Source organism: Anopheles merus, unplaced genomic scaffold, assembly GCF_017562075.2.
Source record: "Anopheles merus strain MAF unplaced genomic scaffold, AmerM5.1 LNR4000012, whole genome shotgun sequence".
In the NCBI taxonomy this organism is placed as follows: domain Eukaryota; kingdom Metazoa; phylum Arthropoda; class Insecta; order Diptera; family Culicidae; genus Anopheles; species Anopheles merus.
This window is the reverse complement of record NW_024427592.1, coordinates 238,120-262,436: the sequence shown is the minus strand read 5'-3', so window position 1 is coordinate 262,436 and position 24,317 is coordinate 238,120. Positions and strand designations below refer to the sequence as shown.

General features: G+C 38.7%; 1 protein-coding gene across 2 annotated transcripts; it reads right to left on the bottom strand.

Moving 5' to 3' along the window:
- LOC121600946 lies at positions 1-12,986 on the bottom strand. Of its 2 annotated transcripts, XM_041929726.1 has the most exons (6): positions 12,951-12,967; positions 12,809-12,875; positions 5,061-5,243; positions 4,933-4,974; positions 4,402-4,685; positions 1-4,246 (listed from the first exon to the last, which is right to left on the bottom strand). In XM_041929726.1, coding segments are annotated over exons 3-6 (3,912 nt in total). In that variant the 5' UTR covers positions 5,062-5,243; positions 12,809-12,875; positions 12,951-12,967; the 3' UTR covers positions 1-661. The 2 variants fall into 2 exon arrangements, with proteins under 2 accessions (XP_041785660.1, XP_041785659.1); XM_041929725.1 differs by having other exon boundaries at positions 12,539-12,986.
- Between the last annotated feature and the right edge of the window lie 11,331 nt (positions 12,987-24,317).

Sequence of the window (24,317 nt, the reverse complement as noted above, 5' to 3'; positions counted from 1 at the left end):
CAATTATGGTTTTGTCAATGATTTTTTTTTAATATGGTAGTACGATTTAGTATGAGGATTTGAAAAAGGCTTTGAGGAAACATAGAAAAAAACACAGAAACACAGGATTGTACGACCTACAAATTTTTAATTTAAGCACATAATAATACAAGTTTTACAATTATGTTTAGTTAAAATGGGCATTATAAAATGGTGTATATTTACGAGGTTTAAATAATTTATGACATGAGCTGTCTTCACCCATACGTACATCTCTACATGATCTACTGCTAGGCTTTATGGATAAAATATTCCTCATTCTACTAGTTTAAGCAGTGCTTTGCAAGCTATAGCTTTTACAATAGTATAACAATTCCTTTCTTCGATTCCGATATACGATAAATATGGCTCGATTATTTATTATTCATTATTCATCAACAAACATTGATCGTAAACCTTAGTACGGTTTATTATAATTCATGTAAATACGATTTTTCCATGGCTAATTTTAACATATTCCATAGATTGACTATTTGTATTTATGTACGAATGATATGAAAGATTTTCTGTTAGTACTGTGTCATTCACGATTAACTCATGTTAAAATAAATACTTGAGCCTTATATCGACCCAAACTAAACATAAAGAAATACAATACATATGCGTAAAATAGGTCCTAAACTTATCCCCATCGAGCCGCCAAAGAGTAAAGCGATTTCAATAGTTCAAGTGCACGTGTGTCGGAGTTATGAGGAGATAGATGTCTTTTGTTATTAGATAATGAATTAGCCAATGAGTTCGATAAATCTTTTGGTAAACGCTTGGATACGGTGAAAGTTGGTTTAATTTCTGAAGATGAATCAGATTCTAAAGATTCTCGTGATCTATATTCTGTATCAAAGAAGTCCACTGGTGTAGTCTGGATGGTTGTAGAACTGCCATAATCAGATGTTTCTGATGTTGCACTTCCCGCCACAGTTGTTATAACTGTAGGGTCCGTAATCATTGTAAAAACAGTTGAAGTACTATCGACTGTAGTTTGGAACACTGTTGACGGTAGTGGTGTTGTTGTATACTGGGGAGGATTCGTTTCGTCATAACCATATACCCATCTGCTGGTGGCAATTTTTGGTAGGTTGCTTTCGCCGGGTGAGTTAAAGATTTGTGTTGTTGCATCCGTAGTTCCGCTCCCTTTAGACCATTCCTCACTGCCTTCGTCTTGACTTCCGGAATCTCCACCATTATTCTCATATTTTGAAGAAATATTTGCATAGTTCTCCGTGGTTGCTGTAATATTTTGGGATTCTGTCAGATCAGTTAATTCATCGTACAAATAGTTAGTAGTTTGACCATATCCAATTTCTTTAGCATGGCGATTAGTGTTATCGTGAATTTGTTTGGAAGATAAAATTTGTAATTCATCAGTATGTTGTGGACCCACGACACCACCAAGTTTCATTAAAGCTTCTAAAAGCGCTTTTCGTGATTCTTCACCCGTACTTGTTGGATCGTCATCGCAGGTACGTATCAAAAGCAAAATCAATCTTCGCATCGATTTATCTTTATCGGCCATTTTAATTGCGGACATAATTTTTTCCGCTTGTACATCGTTCAGGTCGCCAAACATTTCTATAGCCTTTTTTTTCATCATAGGATCATCGCGCTGATTTTCACTCATAAATTGGTCTGATATATTTTTCTTTGGTGCATGAGATATGGCTGTATCTGTATTAAGGTGAATTTTGTTACTCTCATATTGCCGTTTGTTATAAATTCCTGGTACATGTGCTACCGTTGGTGTTGGTTTTTCGAGTTCCATAAGCTCATCGTTAATTGTTAAAGGGTCAAAAAATACTGTGTAGGACATTGTAGTGCGTGAGGACATGATACCTCCTTGAGTCTGTTGTTGTGAGACATTATGTTGAACAGTAATGTTTGTTTTGTTCGATGTTTTGTTAGATGTGTTAAAAGTTTCAACAGATACAGAGTTTTCCTTCAAATTGTGTAAGCTTATCACGCTGTATTTGTTTCGTTCCAATATTGGGCCATTGTTCTGGTTAGCCAGAATAAATTCACTTTGAGCGTGTTGCAGCTGCTCATCGTCTTCTAGTAGCTCTTTTGTTTTAGATCTCTGTTCCATAGGATATCGGATATTTGATATAACTGGAGGTTTTAGAACAGACTGTGGAACTGAAATTGTCTCTGTTAAAATTTTGATTGGGGCTGTTGGAAGTGCCCTGTAATTTGGCGGTACATTTGTGCTCATTTGACTCGTGATGTATGAATCCATGACTAAGGTATTATTTTTTTTATCATTTAAACTTGCTAGATTTGTCGAAGCAATATAACTAGTTGAAGCCGGTGCTCTTAGTTCATTATTTACCTCATCAGCAAGTTCATTGCGACTATTGGTTATAAACTTGATTGATAAACTTTTACCCTGCTTTCTTAACATTTCATCTGATTTAGATTTTTTTTTTTTTAAATCGGTGTTACTGTCTATAGTTGTTGTTGGCATCGTTGATGTATCTAGAAGTGTTGTTTCGAAATCCGTGGCTGAATTTGAATTGGACGTAGTTGTAGTCACGTCAGAGAAATCCAAAACTTCATAATTTTCAGGACCCCTTAAACGTTCGTATTCAATGGGATTTATAATGGAAGGGTTTGTTGTAATTTCAATGGAAATGGGAAAATTTCTACCCATTCCACCGATTTCTGATTTGTTCATCACAATCGATTTTGGACTGGATGGCTGCATTATTGGAGCTTTCGGTCGAATTTCAGTAAGTATGCGTCTAAATGTCACGGGATCTTGTAGATAGGCCGAAAGAGCATGAGTAAATACTTGCGCAAGTTCTCGAATTTGCGTTGAATTTGACATTCCAAAAATGGGATACCTTGAAGATTGACCTTCGAGGTCGTGTTCTGTTTGAGAATTCATATAAAACTCTGCTTCTGAGACATCGTGATCATGAACATCATCTATACGGTTTCCATCGTTTTCGCTTTGGTTTGATTGGAAGAGACGATCGTATTCATTCAACGTGGTCTGTGTAAGGAGCGAACGATGTCCAACATCGACATTCGAGTTACGCTCAGAGACAATCCGCATTCTTTTCAAACCATTCACATATTGATGAATTCCTGGTGGATGCAGTAAAAATCCAAATGAATTCTTTACACGCGGATCAATTCGAGCGAATGTACCATCAGACACGGTGGACGTATGAGCCTTCACATCATCCATCGTTTTTTTCCCTATACTTCTATGATTTGCAGATTCATCAATGTTTAGATTTTTAATAGTTTGCATAATCTCGATTGCATGATCCATAATAGACTCTTCGTCAGCTGTCCCCTCTCTCCGAAGCGAATGGGTGAATTGGGTATCAAAGCTTTGCGATTCTTCGGATCCACCAACACCACCGTTGTTGAAACGATGGATAGTTGTGGCCTTTGTCGTGACCATGGGATCCTCCGGTACTGTCCCCACCATTACCGTTTTCGTGCTGGTAGTGAATGTGGGTACTGTTGGCGTATAGAATTGCGTAACTTTGCTGTTCAAATTCAATTTTCGTGCAGTTGTGTAAGCCATGTAGTGCATTGCATTTCTGTTACTATTGTTGTTGTTTTCTGCACGAGTATCTTTAAACGGTTGCAATGTTGAAAGATAATCACGATGAGGACCTTCATCGATGTTCTCAGCTCGTCTTGGTTTGTTTGAGGTGGTTTGATCTTTGAATAGCGTGTCATGTGCGTAATACGTGTTAAACATTTTCTTAGTTATAGATGCAAACGATGCGCTTTGTGCCGTATCTTGTATTTCGTCTGCAGCATTAGATAACCTATCAATATTATCATTAGTGTTAACATTTCTTTGATTTTTAAGTCCATCGATCACGGCAGTTTCTGCAGAATTGCTTCTATTGTTGCGTCTGTTAAATTCGAGCGCTTTAGAGACAAAATTTTTCGATAAAAATGATTGTTGCCCCAAATTCGCTGTATTTCCAAGTATCAATCGTTTATTTTGAATGCTGACCGTTAGTCTTTCGTCACTGTGATTGATCGGTTGGAGTACAGGATGTTTGCTTTGTAAACGAGCTCTCTTTGCTTGGGACAGCATTTCGGTACTTTCAGCAAAATGATTAGGTGTAGAAGCACAGTCTACTTTAAACCACCAATCACAAATAAGATCAAGCTGTCGAAAGATCGTGCCGTTTGGACAAAGAAACGAGATCTTCTTTCCGTCATCACAGATATGGAACACCTTTAGAAAGTAGAACAAAAAATCAAATAATAATGGATATGCTTTCGTGAATTTAGATAAAGATTGACGAACATTTTTGAAATTAAAAAAGTAGCTTGTTCTGATAATCTTAAATGTAGTAATTAAATAATACACATAATCGCTAGCCTACTGACCTGACAACGTGTTTCCAGATCGGCAAAATAACCATTGCCATGGTTTTTACAGTCAAAAACGGTATTGGGAATATGAGTAAGGACCGGAAAATCAATACCAGGTCTGCCGACCAATCCTTGATAACTGTCCATTTCCGCACTAGGAAATGAATTAGTTGTTGTATCACCCACATTTCCATGTGCACTTCGTAGACCTCGTCGCAATGGTGGTTCATAAAACTTTCGTTGAATACTTTCAGTATGGCCCTCTATGGTCGTTAGTTCAATCACAAAAATCGACCACGCTAGAAAGATGTCAAAAGTAATGTAAAGTTTATAAATGTATTTATCATTGGTTAATTACGGACAATGGCCAACTTATTTTAATTATCTTTTTTATGTTAATTTCCTTGCAAGCAAATCTAGCATGAGAATGACACAAATTTGGTGACAATATTTCTTTTGTAAATTCATTAATTTTTTTTAACAAAAATTAATAACAAAATATAATATTGAAAGATCCCCAATTCAGTATTATAGACGATTAATTACCTAACTGTATCATCCTCGTATAGAAAAACATTATTTTGCGCACTGTAAAGAAAATAAAGAAATTTAAAAACAATACTATTTTACTATTTGCTTATTATAATGCTAAATAAATCATTAGGATTACTTACTTTCAAATTGTAAGGTTCTGCAAAGTAACAATTTTCAGTATTGGGCAAACACTGCAGCTAATGCTGTGAAATGTTTTAATTTAGTAGTCCGTAACGATGAAAGTATCGTGAAGATGTTGTTTATAGCATTTCATTCAAAAATCTGTTTGGACACATTTGCATTACACTGTTCAAATACTCCGTCTACAGATAGTAAAAGGTAAAAAAAAAAATATATATATATATATATATATATATATATATATATATATATATATATATATATATATATATATATATATATATATATATATATATATATATATATATATATATATATATATATATATATATATATTTATTTAAAACTATTTTCTGCGATAATCGTTTAACATACGAGAAACAGCATATATTCTCAAAATAAAATTGATTGCAGGATACTCTAAGCAACATTATAATACTGATTTACAAAACGATAGTTGTTGCATCGAACTACATCTATACATCATGTTGAACGGGATATGTCCGTTTACACCTTTGCTTGTATTTACCTTTTTAAATCATAATAATGCGCATTTATTACTTATAGTATTACTAATAGTTTTTAAAAAACAAACATGTAAAAATGTACGTCTTTTTATGATAGCAAAGAGTTGACAATAACTATCTATCTATTATAACATTAAACGTCGGTAGCAATAGCGCTTTTATCAATAAGCGGACGAAGATGCCGTAGCTCGTGGGTCTGGGGAACCCAATTATGTTTTATTTTAGTGATTAGGAGCCTCTGTAACTGTTTTCGTTTGGGACTTCCAATGCCCTATATTCAACCCTTGTTGTTAGTATTGTCCAACCTAAAACGTTTCAAATAACTTTCGCTTATATTTACTAAGCTTGTTGTTAACCCATTCAGTGTTTTGCCCGAGTAAGACTCGGGCTATGCTTTTGTTCTCCGTTTCGATTCAATAGTCGTGTGGCGGGGAGGGGGAGGGAGATAAAACAACGATACACACATTTTCCACATCAACTTTTGTGTAAGCTACGGTTTGCAGAATGGAGCAAAATTGTTTTCTTTTAGTAACTTTTTGCCATTATTTCATTATGAGTTGCATTTTCTAAAAATCGGCCAAAGGGTTAACATTAAATGAAAAGTTGTTTACAACCTGAACCGAATGTTTTCGACGTGATATATTTGATGATGATGTATGATGTATTCCATACAGTTTTTTTTCCAGTTCCATAAAATTAGAAACTATGAACAGCTATGATACAATAAGGAACAAGATCCCAGCTTTCTAATAAAGCAAAAATAAAAATTAGATAATTGTGAGATGAGTGAGAAGAATATCTGATGGATTACGTTATGCATCTTTACGCATCAGATTAAATACACAACAGACACAAACTCTCAAACCAACTGCTAATTGTATGCTATAACAATGGCAGTGCTTGCATAAGAAACAATAACAACCAACACGTTCCCAGAGCTTTACTTAAAACCTAGCAGACGTGATTGTGGCACCATGGTAGGGTTGAATGCCGTGTGCTCGATTTCTGAATCTAGTATAATAATTGGTCTGATTTTACTTGGAAGGCTGTGAGAGAGGTCAACATAAGGCAGAAATTATGTGCAATAAAAAAGAAGAAGATCACTCGTTTTCTATTTCTTGTTGATTATTATTGTAAATTTTAAGTATTGATACTTTTATTATTCAAAAAGTACTTTAAATTGTCAGCAGCATAAATTTAATATACGTTTATATATTAACATATAGCAAAGCTTTGACGATTTTCCCATGAACGGAAAAGTCTCCTAATTGCGATTTTCACTCCTGCATAGTATTACGACATTGAAAAACTGGGTAAAAATGTCACTTATTTTGATTTCTATAAATGAGTAGTAAAATTTAAAATAAAATCAATTTCTATACAATCTCAACTTTCGTCATTTGAACTTCCTATAAGTGACATTTATTGGCAGGGAAAACTCTCGCCTTCATGAAGAAGAAGATTTGGAAAAACGCACTATAAGCATTCGTCAATATATACCACAAATTTGTCCCTCAATCATACGACAGTTTTCCTCCTGGAAATAGTTTTATATTCAACGAAACTTAGTATCAAAGTATTATTTTTTACCGACGATCATCAAAGTCAAAGAAATGCTCAATGTTTACCCATTATGATATTGCTCGTTACGCGAGATTTTACTCGTTTAGAGAGGTATTTGTAAAGCATTTTAGAGTACTTGTTTTATACAGTCAACTCTCTCTTATTTTCGGAACAAGAAAGAGACAAAACATTTAGTATGCAGCCTTAACTGTTGCTATAGGAAACTGCGAACAGGATTGCCAATTTGAGCATACATCATTCAATAACCATGGCAACACCATACACAAATAAGAGGGACACAGATTTCAGAGTTCCAAATTAGAGGGATAAAAATGTACTGGAAATGAAGGGACTGTGGAAAATTTACAAATAAGAGAGGTTTTTCAAATTAGATGAAGATTAGGTGTCAAATAAGAGAGGGTCCACTGTACTTTATAATATGCATGAGATTGTCTCTTGAAATCAGTAAAAATTGATAATATTGTTACAAATTGTTGAAAACAAATATTATTTACTAGTGTTTTCGAACACTTACATGCGCAGATAACCTATAAATACACTTAATAAAGTTTGGATTAAAAAACGCCTCTATCAGTCGAGCTATAACTGGCCAAAAAAGTGAAACAAGTTCGTTTAGAAGCAGGAGCGACCAAAGAAAAGGTTATTTTTCAGTTAGGAAAATATCCCAAGGGTATTTTGGCATTCTATTGCATAGACGCATTAGTTTCTACAACGCTAGATGCGTTCAATTTTTGTGTAAAACATCTTTTCGTTGCACGATTTAACTAGCCGATGATTTCTTACCGTCAATTACCATGGGTCGATGAGTGAGTCTCACATACAAAAAGACAGATTTACCAACACGCATGATTGTTATAGTTCCGTAGAGTTAAAAGGAAGCCAACATTTTTTGTTATTTTTTTTAGACTGAAATAATATCGGCTGAAAATCTGCTCTAGTTTGGGATTTAGTTTTGTATAAGGTGTTGACATGATTTCACAACTAGCCCGTCATGGGTTCAAGCCTCAAATGGACCGTGCCGCCGTACGTAGGACTGGCTATCCTGCTATGGGGGGATCAATGAGTCACTGAAAGCCAAGCCCACAAGTAGTGGTATAGGCAGGCCTTGACCGACAACGGTTGTTGAGCCAAAGAGAAGAGAAGTTGACATGATTTCAGCCCCTGAGTGTCAAAACTCCATACAAGAAGCAGGTTAGAATCGTAAATCCCCCCACTATCAGATTGCCTCAGAAGGCATGAAGTACAAACAAGCTCCGAGTCTCTTATGGCAAGACCCAAATTGATACCTGTAGCGGAATTTGGGGCAAGTGTGCCATAGGGGCAAGAGTGCCACCAACCTTTTTTCCTTAAAAGCTTTAGTTAAATGATCAATTGTGTATACAGTTGATTGCTTTTCAATGACTAGGTATACTGAGCCGAATTTCATATAGATCAATCGATATTTCCCCATTGTTTTGAATTGATTTATGTTGAGTTTCAAAATTGAGCAGAATTTTATAATTTTTTAATCCAACAAAATAAGCTCTCAAAAATCATGCGAACAATCAACCGAGAAAATATTTACATCACCGTATAGCTGAGAAAACGTGAATTTTTTTGTGAAGTTAGTTGAAAAAAACTTTCTTTTTATCACAGAAAAATTCAATTACAAAAAAGTTACAACTTTTGGGGCAAAAGAGCCATCTCTGTTTGGGGCAAGTGTGCCACCATCTTTCATAGGCGCGAGCTGTCAAAAATGTAAACATTGTTGTAGCGTGTTGCGGAATGGTGCCCGGAAAAACAGAACAGTAACAAACCATATTGTGGTACAGTTGGTGGTCAAAAAGGGTTCATTGGTGATGTAGGAGTGTAGGAATACATACACTAGTGCTTCAAACGAAACTATTTCCAATTATTTAAGAAAAAGGTTTATTTTAACCAGGTGGCCGTCTTGCCCCATACGAGTGGCACTCTTGCCCCATGGTCCAAAACACAACGTCTTTTAGGACCCTTTTTAAAACGCTTCAAAAACAATTTTGTTTGCACATTTTTCAAGCGAAACTCATTTATAAGTGAGGAAATAGATGTAAAATGGTTATGAGATTTAAATCGGCTTTTTGACAAACACGTTTTAGTGAATTATAACTTGAAATGCTTAAGGTGGCACACTTGCCCCAAATTCCGCTACATATGGTTTCGTACTTATGTCTAGTTATACTGTGCCAAATCTGCAGGGATCTGCAGATTTGTATCGCAAGACTGTGGCACACTTATGTTCGGGCACATTATCGCAAGCAAAAAGCAAACAGTTAGGGAGTTTTGTTTGTTTGTAAGAGAAATAATAAGTCATTTTTTATCTATATTTTTTAATTTCATAGGCACAGGCTGTCAAAAACTCAAAGATTGTAGTAGCATGCAGCGATATGCTGCGTTAATATGCGCGGATTCCGCGCCGGAAAAACTGGCCAGTAGCTACAATATTGCGGTATAATTAGTATAATTACTTCGTGGCAAAAAACGATATATTGGTGACTCAAGACGCTCTAGACACGTAAATAATTACAATTATCCTAGAATTATTATGTTATTTTAACAATGTTGTCTTACCTCATACAAGTGGCACTTTTGCCCCGTACCCCAAAAAAATCACGTCTTTGTCGACCACATCGACCACATTTAAAACGTGTCAAAAACAGTAATCCTTGTACTCATAACTTAGTTTCAGTGGATAAAAGTGAGAAAATAGTTGTAAAATTGCTATTTAAAATTAAATCGACTCTCAATAAACAGGTTTTAGTGAGTTATAACATGAAATGCTGGCACACTTACACCAATTTTGCTAAGTAAACTCAAACATGAAAAGCGATTAAAACTCATGTTTTCAGCTTTTGCATCTCTTTCAGGTCCTAATTCATCCCTAACTCAGGTACTTACTTACCATGGATTTTACCTAACTTTCCAAGACAATTGTTTATTAAAATTCATCCTACGTTTGCCTTCTTTTGAGTTCGTTAGTTGAGTTTTCAAATAAAAAAACTCATTTCGAACATTTTGGATATCCCATCTATATCGGTTGTTGATTTTAATTTACAACCTTGTTGAAGTAATGAACTTATATGTATAGATAGATACGAACAGTAGCAAAGTTTGCGAAGTTAAAAATGCGATGCTTACCATCTCTCGATTCATCAGTTGGTCTAAAGTCAAGCATAGTGATAAACATTGTTACAAAAAAGAGACAAGTTTTTGATAACTGATTTTATTTTTCAACGGATATTACAAATATTTGTGACGACATTGTTACATCTAACAGATTATTATTTTTCATGATAGAAACATATTTAACAATGTTCGATTGAAAACAGGTTGTTAATGCACGTAAATTGAGCATTGTTTTCACATTTTCACGCATCCAGTGATCTCAACCGTCGGAATCTGCAATTGGACGCCGGTTATGAACAAATGATGGGAACAAAAGAAAAATCTTACTTAATAGTGCTCTTGCATTGCATTGGAGCTACGAAAGCAAATGTTGCATGCCGCTTGGTTGAATATTAATGAAATGGCATATCGAAATAGTGGTCCCTTAAAACGTTGCATAAAAACTTCATGAATAGCACAGGCATGTTATTTCATGGGAATTTGTCTGTCTTTCCTGTGTTTTTTTGTTTTATAATGATTATTTTGTAAGAGAATATGTAGGTAAAGTAGATGGTGCGAACGAGGTTGATTCGAAGCACAATGGTAGTAAGTTGCCAAACCATCTTTTTTATTTTAACTCCATAGTCTCTATTAAATGAATTTAAGGAACAAACAATGTTTTTTATTCAACAGATGCAGTCACTAAAGGTCAAAACAACGAAAGTTACTATAATCATGGAAAATCCGTTTGCCGGTTTATGAGATGTCAAATGAAAATTTAATAATAATGCATAGAACCTGAGTGGTCCCATGGTACAGTCATAAACTCGAACGACTCAAAAACATGCCCATCATGGGTTCAAGCCTGGAATGAACCATGCCAGGATTGACTTTCCGGTTGCGTGGTAATGAATTAAGTCTCGAAAGACTGTATGTCTACGTAAAATGTTATACCAAGTAGAAGAAGAAGAAGAACCAATATAATTTTATGGAATGAATATGCGCTGTATATAAAATAGATGTGCAATAATGTAAGAAAACTGTTTTCTTTGTTTTATTATTCGTTATCGTTAAACAAAAAACTTCAGTATAACTGCAGTTTAAAAGTTTAACTTTTCAGTGACTTATTGAACATCCATAGCAGGATAGTTATTCCAACGTGTGGGGGTAGAGTCCATTCGGGACTTGAAGTCATGATGGGCATGTTGTTAAGTCGTGCGAGTTGATGACTGTACAACCAGACCAACCAATATTATCAACATTTGAACCTAAACTGCACTTTAATTTTATATAATTAAACGATTTGTTAATGATTGTTTTCTTCTTAATTAAGCCTTGTTTTGTTTGGATATTGCCATTCCTGGACTATTTAAATTGCTCTTTGCCAAATTCTGCATGATTAACAGGAAGTAAAGTCACAATTAATCACGACATCATCAAATAAATGGTAATCAATCATACAACATTTTTCACACTGTCGTACATAAACAATACAAGAAAAATGTAGGAGTTATATGATATATATGTTTTGTTTTTGTCATTGTTCAAAATCAATGTAACACAATGACCATAGTTCTTTTGCGTGCTTCACTTAATCACAACCTACAACATTTGTATACACATTTTTGAAGATATATCTTTTAGTGAAAGGCTATTGATGCTTATACGGAACCGTGGCATCTTCATGACATTTTGCTCGTTCGTGACAAACTGCACGAATAGGGCTTGAAAGTTTAAGATCATCAGAAAGTTATGCCGTCAAAGCCATTGTGAGAAAGCTTTGCGATAACGGGTTATTTCATTTCTTTTCGAGATTTATGCAGATTGGAATAGTAGCAAACAGGTCTCGTAGTACTATCATCAACTTGCACGTCTTACAATATACCCGTCATGGGTTCAAGCTCCATAAGAACCGTGAACCCCGGTACACAGCACAGACTCTCCTGTTATGGATAATTTAAAAATCACTGATAGCCAAGCACATCAATGGTATAAACAGGCCTAGACCGACTACGTGCCGAATAGGAAGAATAGCAGCATATTCATATGTATATATATTCTTAAATACTTTATTGATCTTTAAAGGTTTGTCTATAAATACGTTAAATTGCAAACAGTTATTCTTTAATTATAAATAAACTGAATTCAATTAATTGCATGCATTTTGATTTATTTCTTTACAACAACAACACAATATAAAATATTTACAAACAAAATATAATCAAATGAAATTTTATTTATGTTACCTGAATGCTATTAATTATTGTTTTACTACAAGTCCGTTCCAACAGTACTAAACGTGCATTAATCAATGAACACACACAGCCACGAATCTTTGTAATTTATCGAAAATCATACCACCAAACACTAGACATCATTAATAATATAAACCATGTAATTCAAGGTATGTCCACCACATAGCGTTTTGAAACAAAACTGAGATTTGAAAAAAAATTGAAACAGATTTTTTCCGAGCACTCAATTCACAACTTAAATAAGTAGTCATGGAAATTTACTTAATTCACCAGGTACCACAATCTACATCGCTGAATAATGATACGTAGCTGACCTAACGTCTTTACACTACAACAATTGACAGAAGAATGTTAGTGATTCATGAAAAACTGTATTCAATATCTATTCGTGCTCTGAGCTTACGATATTTTTCCCTTTCCTGACCAAGGTGGACTAGCGCATCTTTCCGTGCATCCGCAGAGTACGCTTTACGATTTAAATTGCTTTACAGTACAGCAGTGAGAGTAGTTCTCCCACCTTAAAAAAAATCCCCCACTGTGCATTCAGCTGTATTCTGATCATAGCGCAGATTCAACATGTAGCAATTTCAACATCGCGGGTAAGTGGAATTTGGCTGTATACAGGCGGTCCCCGAGATACACGGTACCTCTTATACGCGGATTCGGAGATACGCGGTTTTCCAAATTTGACAGTTCTATGAGCAAATTGTACTGATTTGACACATCCATTGTGAAATACCTAATAATTTACGTATTGAACGAATGTAAAATACTATTTAAAAAGGTTTAAAATTGTTCAATTCAGTAGAAACATATCAAATAATTAATTTGGTGGCGAAAACCACCCCCTACTTGCAAAATTGCACGAAAATTAGTGATATTTTGGCTGGAAATCCCGAGATTCGTCTTACGCGGAAATTCGAGATACGCGGTATTTTGCGGTCGTTTTCGGTCCCCATTAACCGTGTATCTCGGGGACCGCCTGTATTCAATAATTATGTAGTTTGTAGCGGTTAAGCCATTCTACTTTTTTTTTTATTAATTTAGTTTTTTTTTTCAATTATGTTTATTATTATTTCAATAGATTTATCAGAATCATACACAAATATATAAATGTACTTAAATCACTACAGCAAAACATTAACGATAATAATATTAAATATTTCAGCTAGATTCGTGCGGAAACTAAAAAAAAATATTTATATGTTCATGCATGTATAACTGTTATGATTATACATGGTGTTTATTAAAAATGTAAAAAATAACATGTAAATTGTAACTTTTCACAAACAAGTTCTCACTTTCATTCGTCTCACCATAGAGCAGTGGTTTTCAACATTTTTGTAGTTTTTCTCCCATGTGTGCATGTAAGATTTCATCCCCCCCACAAGTTCATGCGCGGGGAGAGAGCGTGCTGCGGGAACTGCGGCTTTAGAGCAGCGGTAGGCAATGTCCGACACGCGGGCCACATGCGACCCACCGCAACATGCAATCCGGCCCGCGAAAGGATTCAAATGTTTTGAAAGATGGGAAGAATCTATTCGTATACAAATTACTGAAGATCTTTTAGAATTAAATTTTAAACCTTTGTATCTTTCAAATTTAATTATAGTAATGTGCAATGACGGACCAATCAGTATGGTCGAACTAGAGTTCAAAATTCGCACATGTAATAAAAACATTACTTCAACACGACAATAAGTCTTTAAAAATGAAGGAAGTGGCATACGTAATTATGTATACAGAAGATAAACTGAAGTCTGGTATTAGTAAATTTATTTATTTGTTAAATTCAACGGATCTTGTGTGGCCCTATCAAAGCGAGCCCAAGTGACATTTTCGAGCAGATTGTTAGCCTTTTTCGAGTTCCTACAAGCTTAAAGAGCAGGCTTAAAACTGGCTTAAAGAGCAAGCGATATTGCAGAGTTTAAGCTTATTATAACAGTTGAAACGTCAGAGTGAAGCGTTTTTTCTGGTGCCATTTTGAGAATTGTCATCACGTTGTGCACAAGCTACCGACCCAAAACAAAAAATTCGTACTCTTCAATCCATACCAAACAAAAAGTTTATTATAAAACACTTTTCATGTTGTTTTCTTGGTCCATGCGTTTCACCGCTATTCTGATACTCCTAGATAGATCGTTTATTTATTCTTACTCAAGGTTTTGGTTGTTGTACACTGAGGACAAAACGGCAAGCTTCTTGTTTGTCCGGCTTCTACCGAAGTTCTGACATTAACTTCAACGCTTCAACACATCGTTGTTCACTCACACATCTATGTTTTCAAGCGTTTATATGAGGCAATGGGTTAAATCGAGCTGTTCACGAGGAGTTTAAGCTAAAAATGTAGAACAGTTGTCACCTGGGAGCCCAAGTGACATTTTCGAGTAGATTTTTTCGTTTTTCGAGCTGCTGGAAGCTTAAAGAGCAGGCTTAAAGTTAGCTTAAAGAGCTGGCGATATCAACGACTTTAAGCTTATTATAACAGTTGAAACGTCAGAGTGAAGCGTTTTTGCTGGTGCCATTTTGAGAATTGTCATCACGTTGTGCAAAAGCTACCGGCCCAAAAAAAACATGTGTACTTTTCAATCCGTATCAAACAAAAAGTATATTGTAAAACACTCTTTCACTTTTTTTGTTGGTCAATGCGCTTCCCTGCTATTCTGATACTCCTGGATAGATCGTTTATTTCTTCTTACTCAGTGTTTTGATTGTTGTACACCGAGGACGAAACTGCAAGCTTCCTGTTTGCCCGGCTTCTACCGAAGTTCTGACATACAGGGTTTTCGAGGATTATATAGACATGTTCAGCGAGATGTAGATTTGTTCAGCCATATAATAGACTCTTTCAGCGAGATATAGATTCGTTCGAGCGAGATATAATAGGCATATTTCAGCGAGATATAGAATTGTTCGGAAGTAGGCGTAGACATGTTCAGCGATTCTGTAGAGCTGTCAGTTGTTTTGTTTACACACTGTGCCGCAGGGTTCAATTTTTCATTCTTAAAAGTCCTAAAAGAAGCTAATAATCATTCCCCAAGCTGTTCAATACAGGAATTAGTTAAAACAAACATATTTTTACAAAATCGTTTGTTTACCTTCTGATGAGAATGATCCAAACTGCAGTCCAAGGGGTACGAAAGTGACAGCTCTACAGTATAACCGAACATGTCTACACCTACATCGGAACAATTCTATATCTCGCTGAAAGAGTCTATTATATGCCTGAACAAATCTATATCTCGCTGAAAGAGTCTATTATATGCCTGAACAAATCTACATCTCGATGAACATGTCTATATAATCCTCGAAAACCCTGTAATAATAACGCCCAATTGATAATAATGTCAAGTGCCCAATTGACATTTTCGAACACGAATAACCGGGAATTCGAGCAAATTCCCTTAAACTGCCCAAGTAACATTTGCTCGAAATTGTTTTTCCATATCTGCTCGATTAGTACTCGATACGCCTAAAATTGTGGATTTGTGTGTGATCAATTGTGTTGAAAGCGCTAAGATTTGGCGTGTTCGTAAATTAAGCTTTCTTCTATCGATGGATGATTTGATAAAAAAAAAGGCGAATTTTGTGTGACATTATTTTACTTAAAAAAATCGATATTATTTGAGTATAAAATGGCTACATGTTCAACTATAACGTTAGGAAACATCTTTTCCGATCGAAACTAGAAGAAAACAACGAAAAAGCCGCATCACAGTTGATTTTACAGGACTTTTTCAAAATTCCCATTTAAACTAGGGCAGTTTAAGGAAAGTTTAAGGCCCCGCTGCGCAAAGCGACGGAAGAAATCATGGCGTTCTGAGAATTTTATCATGCCTTCCTTTTCTCTCCAACGGCAAATTTGTCAAGCAGCTCGTCGAGCTACCCGTCCCTGGCTCCGCCTCATACCCCTCGCCTGAACGCGCTGTCGAAGGTTTGGATGTGTTGGTGCATCAGACGGCCAATCGCTGTCAGCCGTCGTCCGTGCTTTTTCCCTCCATAGCGCTATCTCTTTCTCGCGTATGGCCAATGCTCGAGAGCTGTTGTGGCGCTTACAAAAGCCGTTCACAATCATTGCGGTGATGAAGTTTAATTTTCACAAATCAAACCTAAAAAGCGCAATGAGTTCAATCGCTGGAATGTAAAAATGACCAAGGAATCGCTAGCTCACGCTGGGGGGTTTGCTGTGCAACGCGCAGAACCCTAATTCGCATTGACACGTTCAGCCCGGCGCTGATTTTCATCAACATTCCGTTCCGCCGGCATCTAGAACGCAAGCTGATTGTGAAACCGGCATACTGGAAAGTCCACTGGCAGTCCCTGGGTCCTGCCATCGAACTGAACGTGCTAAGCATTAAGCATAACACTAAGCTGTTGATTTCGTTTGTTGTGGATTATATAGATATGCTAAGCATCCTGCGCATGGGTGTGAGTGTGCGTGTGTATGCAAAACTGTCGCCAAATGTGATTTCTTCCGGAATGTTATGATCCATCGGTCAAAGAAAGGAAGGTGTTCATGATAGTGGCGGATTAGGGGAAACGGGGTCCCTAGGCGGAATGACGAGTTGAGGCGCCTCTAAATGGTAACTGATGACAGCGAGGAGGGGATACTGGCACACAGCTGTTGGGAAATAGAACAGTATACTTATATTGCCGGCGGAGGAAGGAGGGGGGGGGCTTCGACCATGGGACCCCTACGATCATCGGTCACCGTCCCTACAATTATTGCCGGCATGAGGGGGAAGGGGGGGGGGGCAAATGATTCTCCAGCCACGGGGCCACAACGACCATCTTTCCGTGGGCCCTTGTCGCTAATTCTCTTGTAAACATACATAATTTCCACTTGTAAACATACGCCATACTACATACTAGAGATCTTCGGCGACTGCCTAGTCCGCCTACCGGTAGATCCGCCGCTGGTTCATGACGGTTTTTTTTTTACTGTAAAGTGCATCCTTCCCCCTGCCTGCAGCGTATGCATCGGGCAGGAAACAGTGTGGCTGTATGCAAGTTGCCCGCTGGATAGGAGCGGTCCCGCGGCACCTCATTACTCACATCTGCATGCCCGTCGTGGATTCTAACCACGTAGGAACCGTCCGCCGTAGCAAGGGATTAGTCACCGGCTCCGGCTATGTGGTACTCAAGTCCTGAAAAGGCCGGCATGATCGCGTTGGCTATTACGCCAATGATAATAATAATAATCATAATAATAATAATAATAATAATGATAATAATAATAATAATAATAATAATAATAATAATAATAATAATAATAATAATAATAATAATAATAATAATAATAATAATAATAAAAAGAACCTAGCATAGCAGTCCACACTCGGGGAAGGTTTTTGTTTTGACTTTGGTGCTGCCGGGTCTACTGCTGTGGCGCGACAAATGCACGGAATGCACTCGACCAAAACATGAACCTACCGATCCGAACCCATTCCAAGGCATTGCCGGTCAACCGGCGTCATGATAACTACTCCAAACCAACAAGCCACCAGATTCTGGACGGGCATGTGCAGCACCATACGCGCACCATAATAAACAGATCCAGAATCCTCTTTTGTATGAATTCAATTCAAAATGTTGTTTCCACTTGGGTCCGCTAGCTGAATTAGAAATAAATGTGCAATATATCACACGCACGTTTGCTTAGATCGTATGTCTTTTTAATACCCCCAAGAGCAGAGCCGATCGCAAAGATGCCAATGCCAATGGTTGTGTTGTCTCTCAGGTAGCGAGATCAAAAATGCATGGACTTTGTAGCCGCAGCGGATGAAAATGTACGCATCAGAATCAAATAATTTTGGGGTTTCCAAACGCACGCACACTCACAAACACACAAACACGCGCGCACAAACTCACACACACACACACACACACACACACACACACACACACACACACACACACACACACACACACACACACACACACACACACACACTGTGTGTGTGTGTGTGTGTGTGTGTGTGTGTGTGTGTGTGTGTGTGTGTGTGTGTGTGTGTGTGTGTGTGTGTGTGTGTGCGTGTTTGTGTGTTTGGGAGTGTGCGTGCGTTTGGAAACCCCAAAATTATTTGATTCTGATGCGTACATTTTCATCCGCTGCGGCTACAAAGTCCATGCATTTTTGATCTCGCTACCTGAGAGACAACACAACCATTGGCATTGGCATCTTTGCGATCGGCTCTGCTCTTGGGGGTATTAAAAAGACATACGATCTAAGCAAACGTGCGTGTGATATATTGCACATTTATTTCTAATTCAGCTAGCGGACCCAAGTGGAAACAACATTTTGAATTGAATTCATACAAAAGAGGATTCTGGATCTGTTTATTATGGTGCGCGTATGGTGCCGCACCTGCCCGTCCAGATTCTGGCGGCTTGTTGGTTTGGAGAAGTTATCATGACGCCGATTGACCGGCATTGCCTTGGAATGGGTTCGGATCGGTAGGTTCATGTTTTAGTCCAGTGAATTCCGTGCATTTGTCGCGCCACAGCGGTAGACCCGGCAGCACCAAAGTCAAAACAAAAACCTTCCCCGAGTGTGGACTGCTATGCTAAGTTCTTCTTCTTATTATTATTATTATTATTGGCGTAATAGCCAATAATCGCGGGCCCGCTCCTATCCAGCGTGAAACTTGCATACTGCCACACTGTCTCCTGCTCGATGCATACGCTGCAGGCAGGAGGAAGGATGCACCTCCTCAACAAAAAAAAAACACCGTCATGAACCAGCGGCGGATCTAACGGTAGACGGACTAGGCGGTCGCCGAAGATTTCTAGTCTGTAGTATTCCGTATGTATACAAGTGGACAGTTTATTAGCGACAAGGGTCCCCGGAAAGATGGTCGTTAGGGCTCTGTGGCTGGAGAACCATTTGCACCTCCCCTCCCCCCATGTGCGACAACAATTTTAGGGCCTGTGACCGATGATCGTAGGGGTCCCATGGCCTACCCCCCCCCCCCCCAACCGCTGGCAATTTAAGTATACTGTTCAATCTTCCAACAGCTGTGTGTCAGTACCCCCTCCTCCCGGTCATCAGCTACCATTTACAGGGGCCTCAACTCGTCTTTCCGCCTAGGGCGCCCCCGATTCCCCCTACTCCGCCACTGTCATGAACACCTTCCTTCGATCGATCATAACATTCCGGAAGAAAACACATTTGGCGACAGTTTTGGCACACACACGCACACTCACACCCTTGCGCAGACAGCTCAGCATATCTGTGTAATCTACACCATACGAAAGCAAAAAAGCTTAGTGTAACCAAGTTATGCTTAATGCTTAACACGTTAAGTTCGATGGCAGGCTCCAGAAACTGCCAGTGAACTTTCCAGTATACCGGTTTCACAATCAGCTTGCGTTCTAGATGCCGGGGGAACGGTAAGCTCATGAAAATCAGCGCCGGGCTGAATGTGTTAATGCGAATTAGAGTTCTGCGCATTGCACAGCAAACCCCCCGGCGTGAGCTAGCGATTCCTTGGTCATTTTTATATTGCAATGTTTGAACTCATTGCGATTTTTTGGTTTGATTTGTGAAAATGTAACTTCATCGCCGCAATGTTTGTTAACGGCATTTTTAGGCGCCACAACAGCTCGCGAGCATTGACCACACGCGAGAAAGAGATAGCGCTATGGAGGGAAAAAGCACGGACGACGGCTGACAGCGATTGGCCGTCTGATGCACCAACACATCCAAACCTTCGACAGCGCGTTCAGGCGAGGGGTATGAGGCGGAGCCAGGGACGGGCAGCTCGACGAGCTGCTCGACAAATTTGCCGTTGGAAAGAAAAGGAAGGCATGATAAAATTCTCAGAACGCCATAACGCCTTCCGTCGCTTTGCGCAGCGGGGCATAGAGGGCTGAGGCAAGTGGATGCGCTCATCGGATGCGATTTTATCGGACGCAAGGTGGAATGTATAATGAGGTGTAGTTATAGCGCTTTTGGCGATCCCCCCCTGGGCTCCGATTTTGACAGATGGTATTCCGCTTGTATATGTATTAATGGATTGTTTACGTTTTGTATGGTCATTATTTGGAGAAGATCAATTTAGGTGAATATTTTAGTTTATTAGAACACAGCCCGTGATTTAAAATGGAAATTTTCCTTCGAGAACTTGAAGCGTTCGCCAAACGCGAAAAACTAACTATCAGTTTTCTTCGTCGATTCTTCTTCCACCTAGCTGTCAAAACGGGCTTATAACTTGACCTGATATCTTTACGGTCCTTGATCGGACGAGATTTATATGAGATTTGACAGATAACGTCGGACGTGCGATCGTCCTACCACGGAATCCATTATTTTTTATTTCGTCGGATCGTCGCATCCGATTTTATCTGTCAATGTAATCAAGCAGTTTATGTAGGAACAATATGAAATTATTTTTTTATAATGGTTAAACCATTCAAATAATTCAAATTTTCGCAATATGAGCCGAAATAGCGTTTGACAGAAGCGTCCGATAAAATCGCATCGGATGAGCGTTGCCACCGCCCTGAGCCTTACTTTCAGAAGTAACCAGAAATACCGATCTATCTGCGTTACATTTGTAACCGTGCCGACGAACCGCGTGATTATGCCAGTTAGGTAAACAAACGGATGTCAAAGGTAAACAAACGGCTGTCAGGGTTGTGTTAGGGTTTAAGGATCTTGCGAGTCAAAGTGACAGTCGACGTTCTCGAAGTTCGGCGAAAAAGGGCAATGATCGCGATGTAGCGATGGCCCGACGGAAAAAAGTTATAAGAGGAACGCGCGTAGGTCACGTTAGCTCTCTACGTTTTATACCGTGCAAGGAATACCGCGTTTTTTTAAAACCCCGTATAAAGCTTGTAAAGATTTGCGAAATAAACGAATTGTGAATTTGCACAAGTACAATAGCGTCGTTATTTGAAACGGTATTTACGGTTGTCGAGGAGCCGACAAGTTGCGTTCGCAACAATCTGTATTCCTACCAATTTTTTATATGCCTACCGAATCACAGATGAGCCTCCTAAAACTACTGATTTTTTTAATATTGTACCGAAAATCACATAATTTTTCATAATACTGACTAAAAAGTCATAAGACCATTAACCAAATCGTTTAAAGTATTAAACTCTATATGGAAATACTGTCTGTACTTCTTGAGATGCGATACAATCGGACGCGCTGGAAAAATTTTATATGGGATTTGACAGATAATACAGACCGTTTGTTCCATGCTCACTGTGCCGGTGTCTCTGAATCCACGTTAAGTGAATTGTTGGCAGATTGTGGTCTGTGCTGGCTATGCAAACAATGTGATGCCTTGCGTAAATCGAAAAAGCCTGTATTGTTTCCGGAGATTGAGGCCGCCTTGGTCAATTCAATGGATGGCATTTTCTCGTCTCTAGGAAACGCCAGTAACTCGATAAGAGCGGATCTGCTTCACCGTCTTAAGCAGGATCTATTTAGTGAGAGTGCCTCGTTTGATTCTGCATATGGTAAGAGAGACGCACGGTGCCCTCTCCGAACATCACTACCCCTCGATCTACCATCTCGTCACCTCCCTCCGGCTCCCTGGCCGACAGTGCCTCCTGCGCCTGCAATGCAACATGGAACGGGATCGGGGAGTACATATGATCCAGTATTTGTGGCTCCAAGGCCACAGTCATTGTCGTGGATTTTTATGTCGCGCTTCGACACATCTGTAACGGATAAGCATGTCATTACCATGGTTACAAATCGACTTGCGCTTGCTCCATCGGACGTTGTGGTGCGTCGTCTCGTAAAACTTGGCGCCAACGTCGAAACGATGTCATTCGTATCGTTTAAGGTCGGTGTACCTTAAGCAAGCGCGAAGAAGCTCTCTTTCCGGCCACTTGGCCTCCGTCTCTCGTGTTCCGAGAATTCATCGATTACCAAAATCGTCATCTCCCTGTAGTGTCAGTGAACGACACGCTTACAGATGAGTCGGCCATAAATATCGATAGTGCAAGCAACACTAACACCGTTAAATCTATCGTCGCCCGATTGGATGCTCCCGTAAACGATCCATCTAACTTCGGCTCTCTGAGTACACCACGCTTGGCCAGCATGCCTTCTCAGAGTGCTTCTCTGCCTTCGGCTCTCTCTCGTCCACTGAGTGACACCTGTTCCGAGCCTACTTCCGTGCTTCCTGCTCTTCAATCAACCTCGTCGATTCCGTCATCGTCTTCATCGGTGTTCATTCCTGCGAGAACGACTGGATCCTCTCGTAAACCTTCGGATCGGTCGCCTCCAGACAACCTGCCTGCCCCTGTTAAGCGTACCCGTGGTGATTACGCCAGACAACCGTCGTTGTCAAATGAACCAAATGAATAGCTAAGTATTTACTATCAGAACACTCGTGGGTTCCGATCAAAATGTACTGATTTGAGGCTAGCGGCCGATGCTGCTGATTTTAATGTGATTGTTTTCACTGAAACCTGGGCTGATGATTCTTTACCCAATAGTATGCTCTTTAGTAGTGATAAATTTATCGTTTACCGTTGTGATCGTAACATAAATAATAGTTCTCGTACTCGCGGTGGCGGTGTTCTCATTGCTGTTTCGACCAGTTTAGCATCAGCGCCTATTTCTGTAAATGCCGCGCCGCTTGAGTGTGTGTGGGTTGTGATTAAAAATGAGTGCTTTAATATATATATAGGTGTTATCTATGTTCCACCCTACTTAGCAGCTGATATGCGTACGTTTGAAAAACTTTTAGAATGCGTTCACGATGTCAAAGCCCGCTTGCGTAACAAGGATCAACTTATTCTTCTTGGTGATTTTAATCAAACTTCTCTGCAGTGGATAAATTCTGTTAATTTAACGACACCTTTCCAGCACTATACACCTCATAATGCGTTGCTATGTCATGCACCTTTTGTCGATTTATTCAACGTTATGGAATTTTGTGAACTAAACAATATTCCAAACCATAATGGTCGTGTGCTTGACCTTATACTATTGTTTTCTCTTAACTTCACGCCGTGTTCCGTTTATGAGGCAGATCTTCCTCTTGTAAAAATTGATAACCACCATCCTCCGTTTGTTTTTGAAATTGAATATCTATCCACTGCCAACTTACCTGTTTCTGTGCAAAGTGTTAATCTTAGTCCTATTTATAATTATAAGAAGGCTGACTATGCTAGGCTGCGTGTAATTTTGTCCTCTATTGATTGGTCATTTTTGTTTGAATGTACGTCCATCAATGAGGCTGTAACACAGTTCAATGCTATCCTTATCACTTCCTTAAACTCCTGTTCTCCTCTCTTCAGACCACCTCCTTCCCCACCATGGTCCGACCGCCATCTGCGCTCTCTGCTTAGGGATCGAAATCGGGCTACACGTGCTTACCGGACTTGGCGTTCACCGTACACGCGTAGGTTATTTAAATATGCAGCATCCGCTTACAGATCATATAACAGATATCGCCATAAATTATATGTTTTGCGTCTTCAATCTCGCTTCCGTTCAAACCCTCGAGCGTTTTGGAATTACATAAACTCTATGAGAAACAATAATGGCCTCCCTACTAGTATGTCACTTGGTGATGTGCTTGCTACGTGCCCGAATGACATTCGTTCGCTTTTTGCTGATCATTTCTCGAGTGTCTATGAAAATGGTTTAGATAACTCTGCAAGCTTTGAGGCCAGTCTTTCATTCACCCCTCTCAATGTCCTGAATGTTGAATTTGTTTCTGTAAGCACTGCATCTGTTTTACGTGCATTAGGTAACCTTAAACCATCCTCAGTGCCGGGTCCCGATGGTATTCCTGCT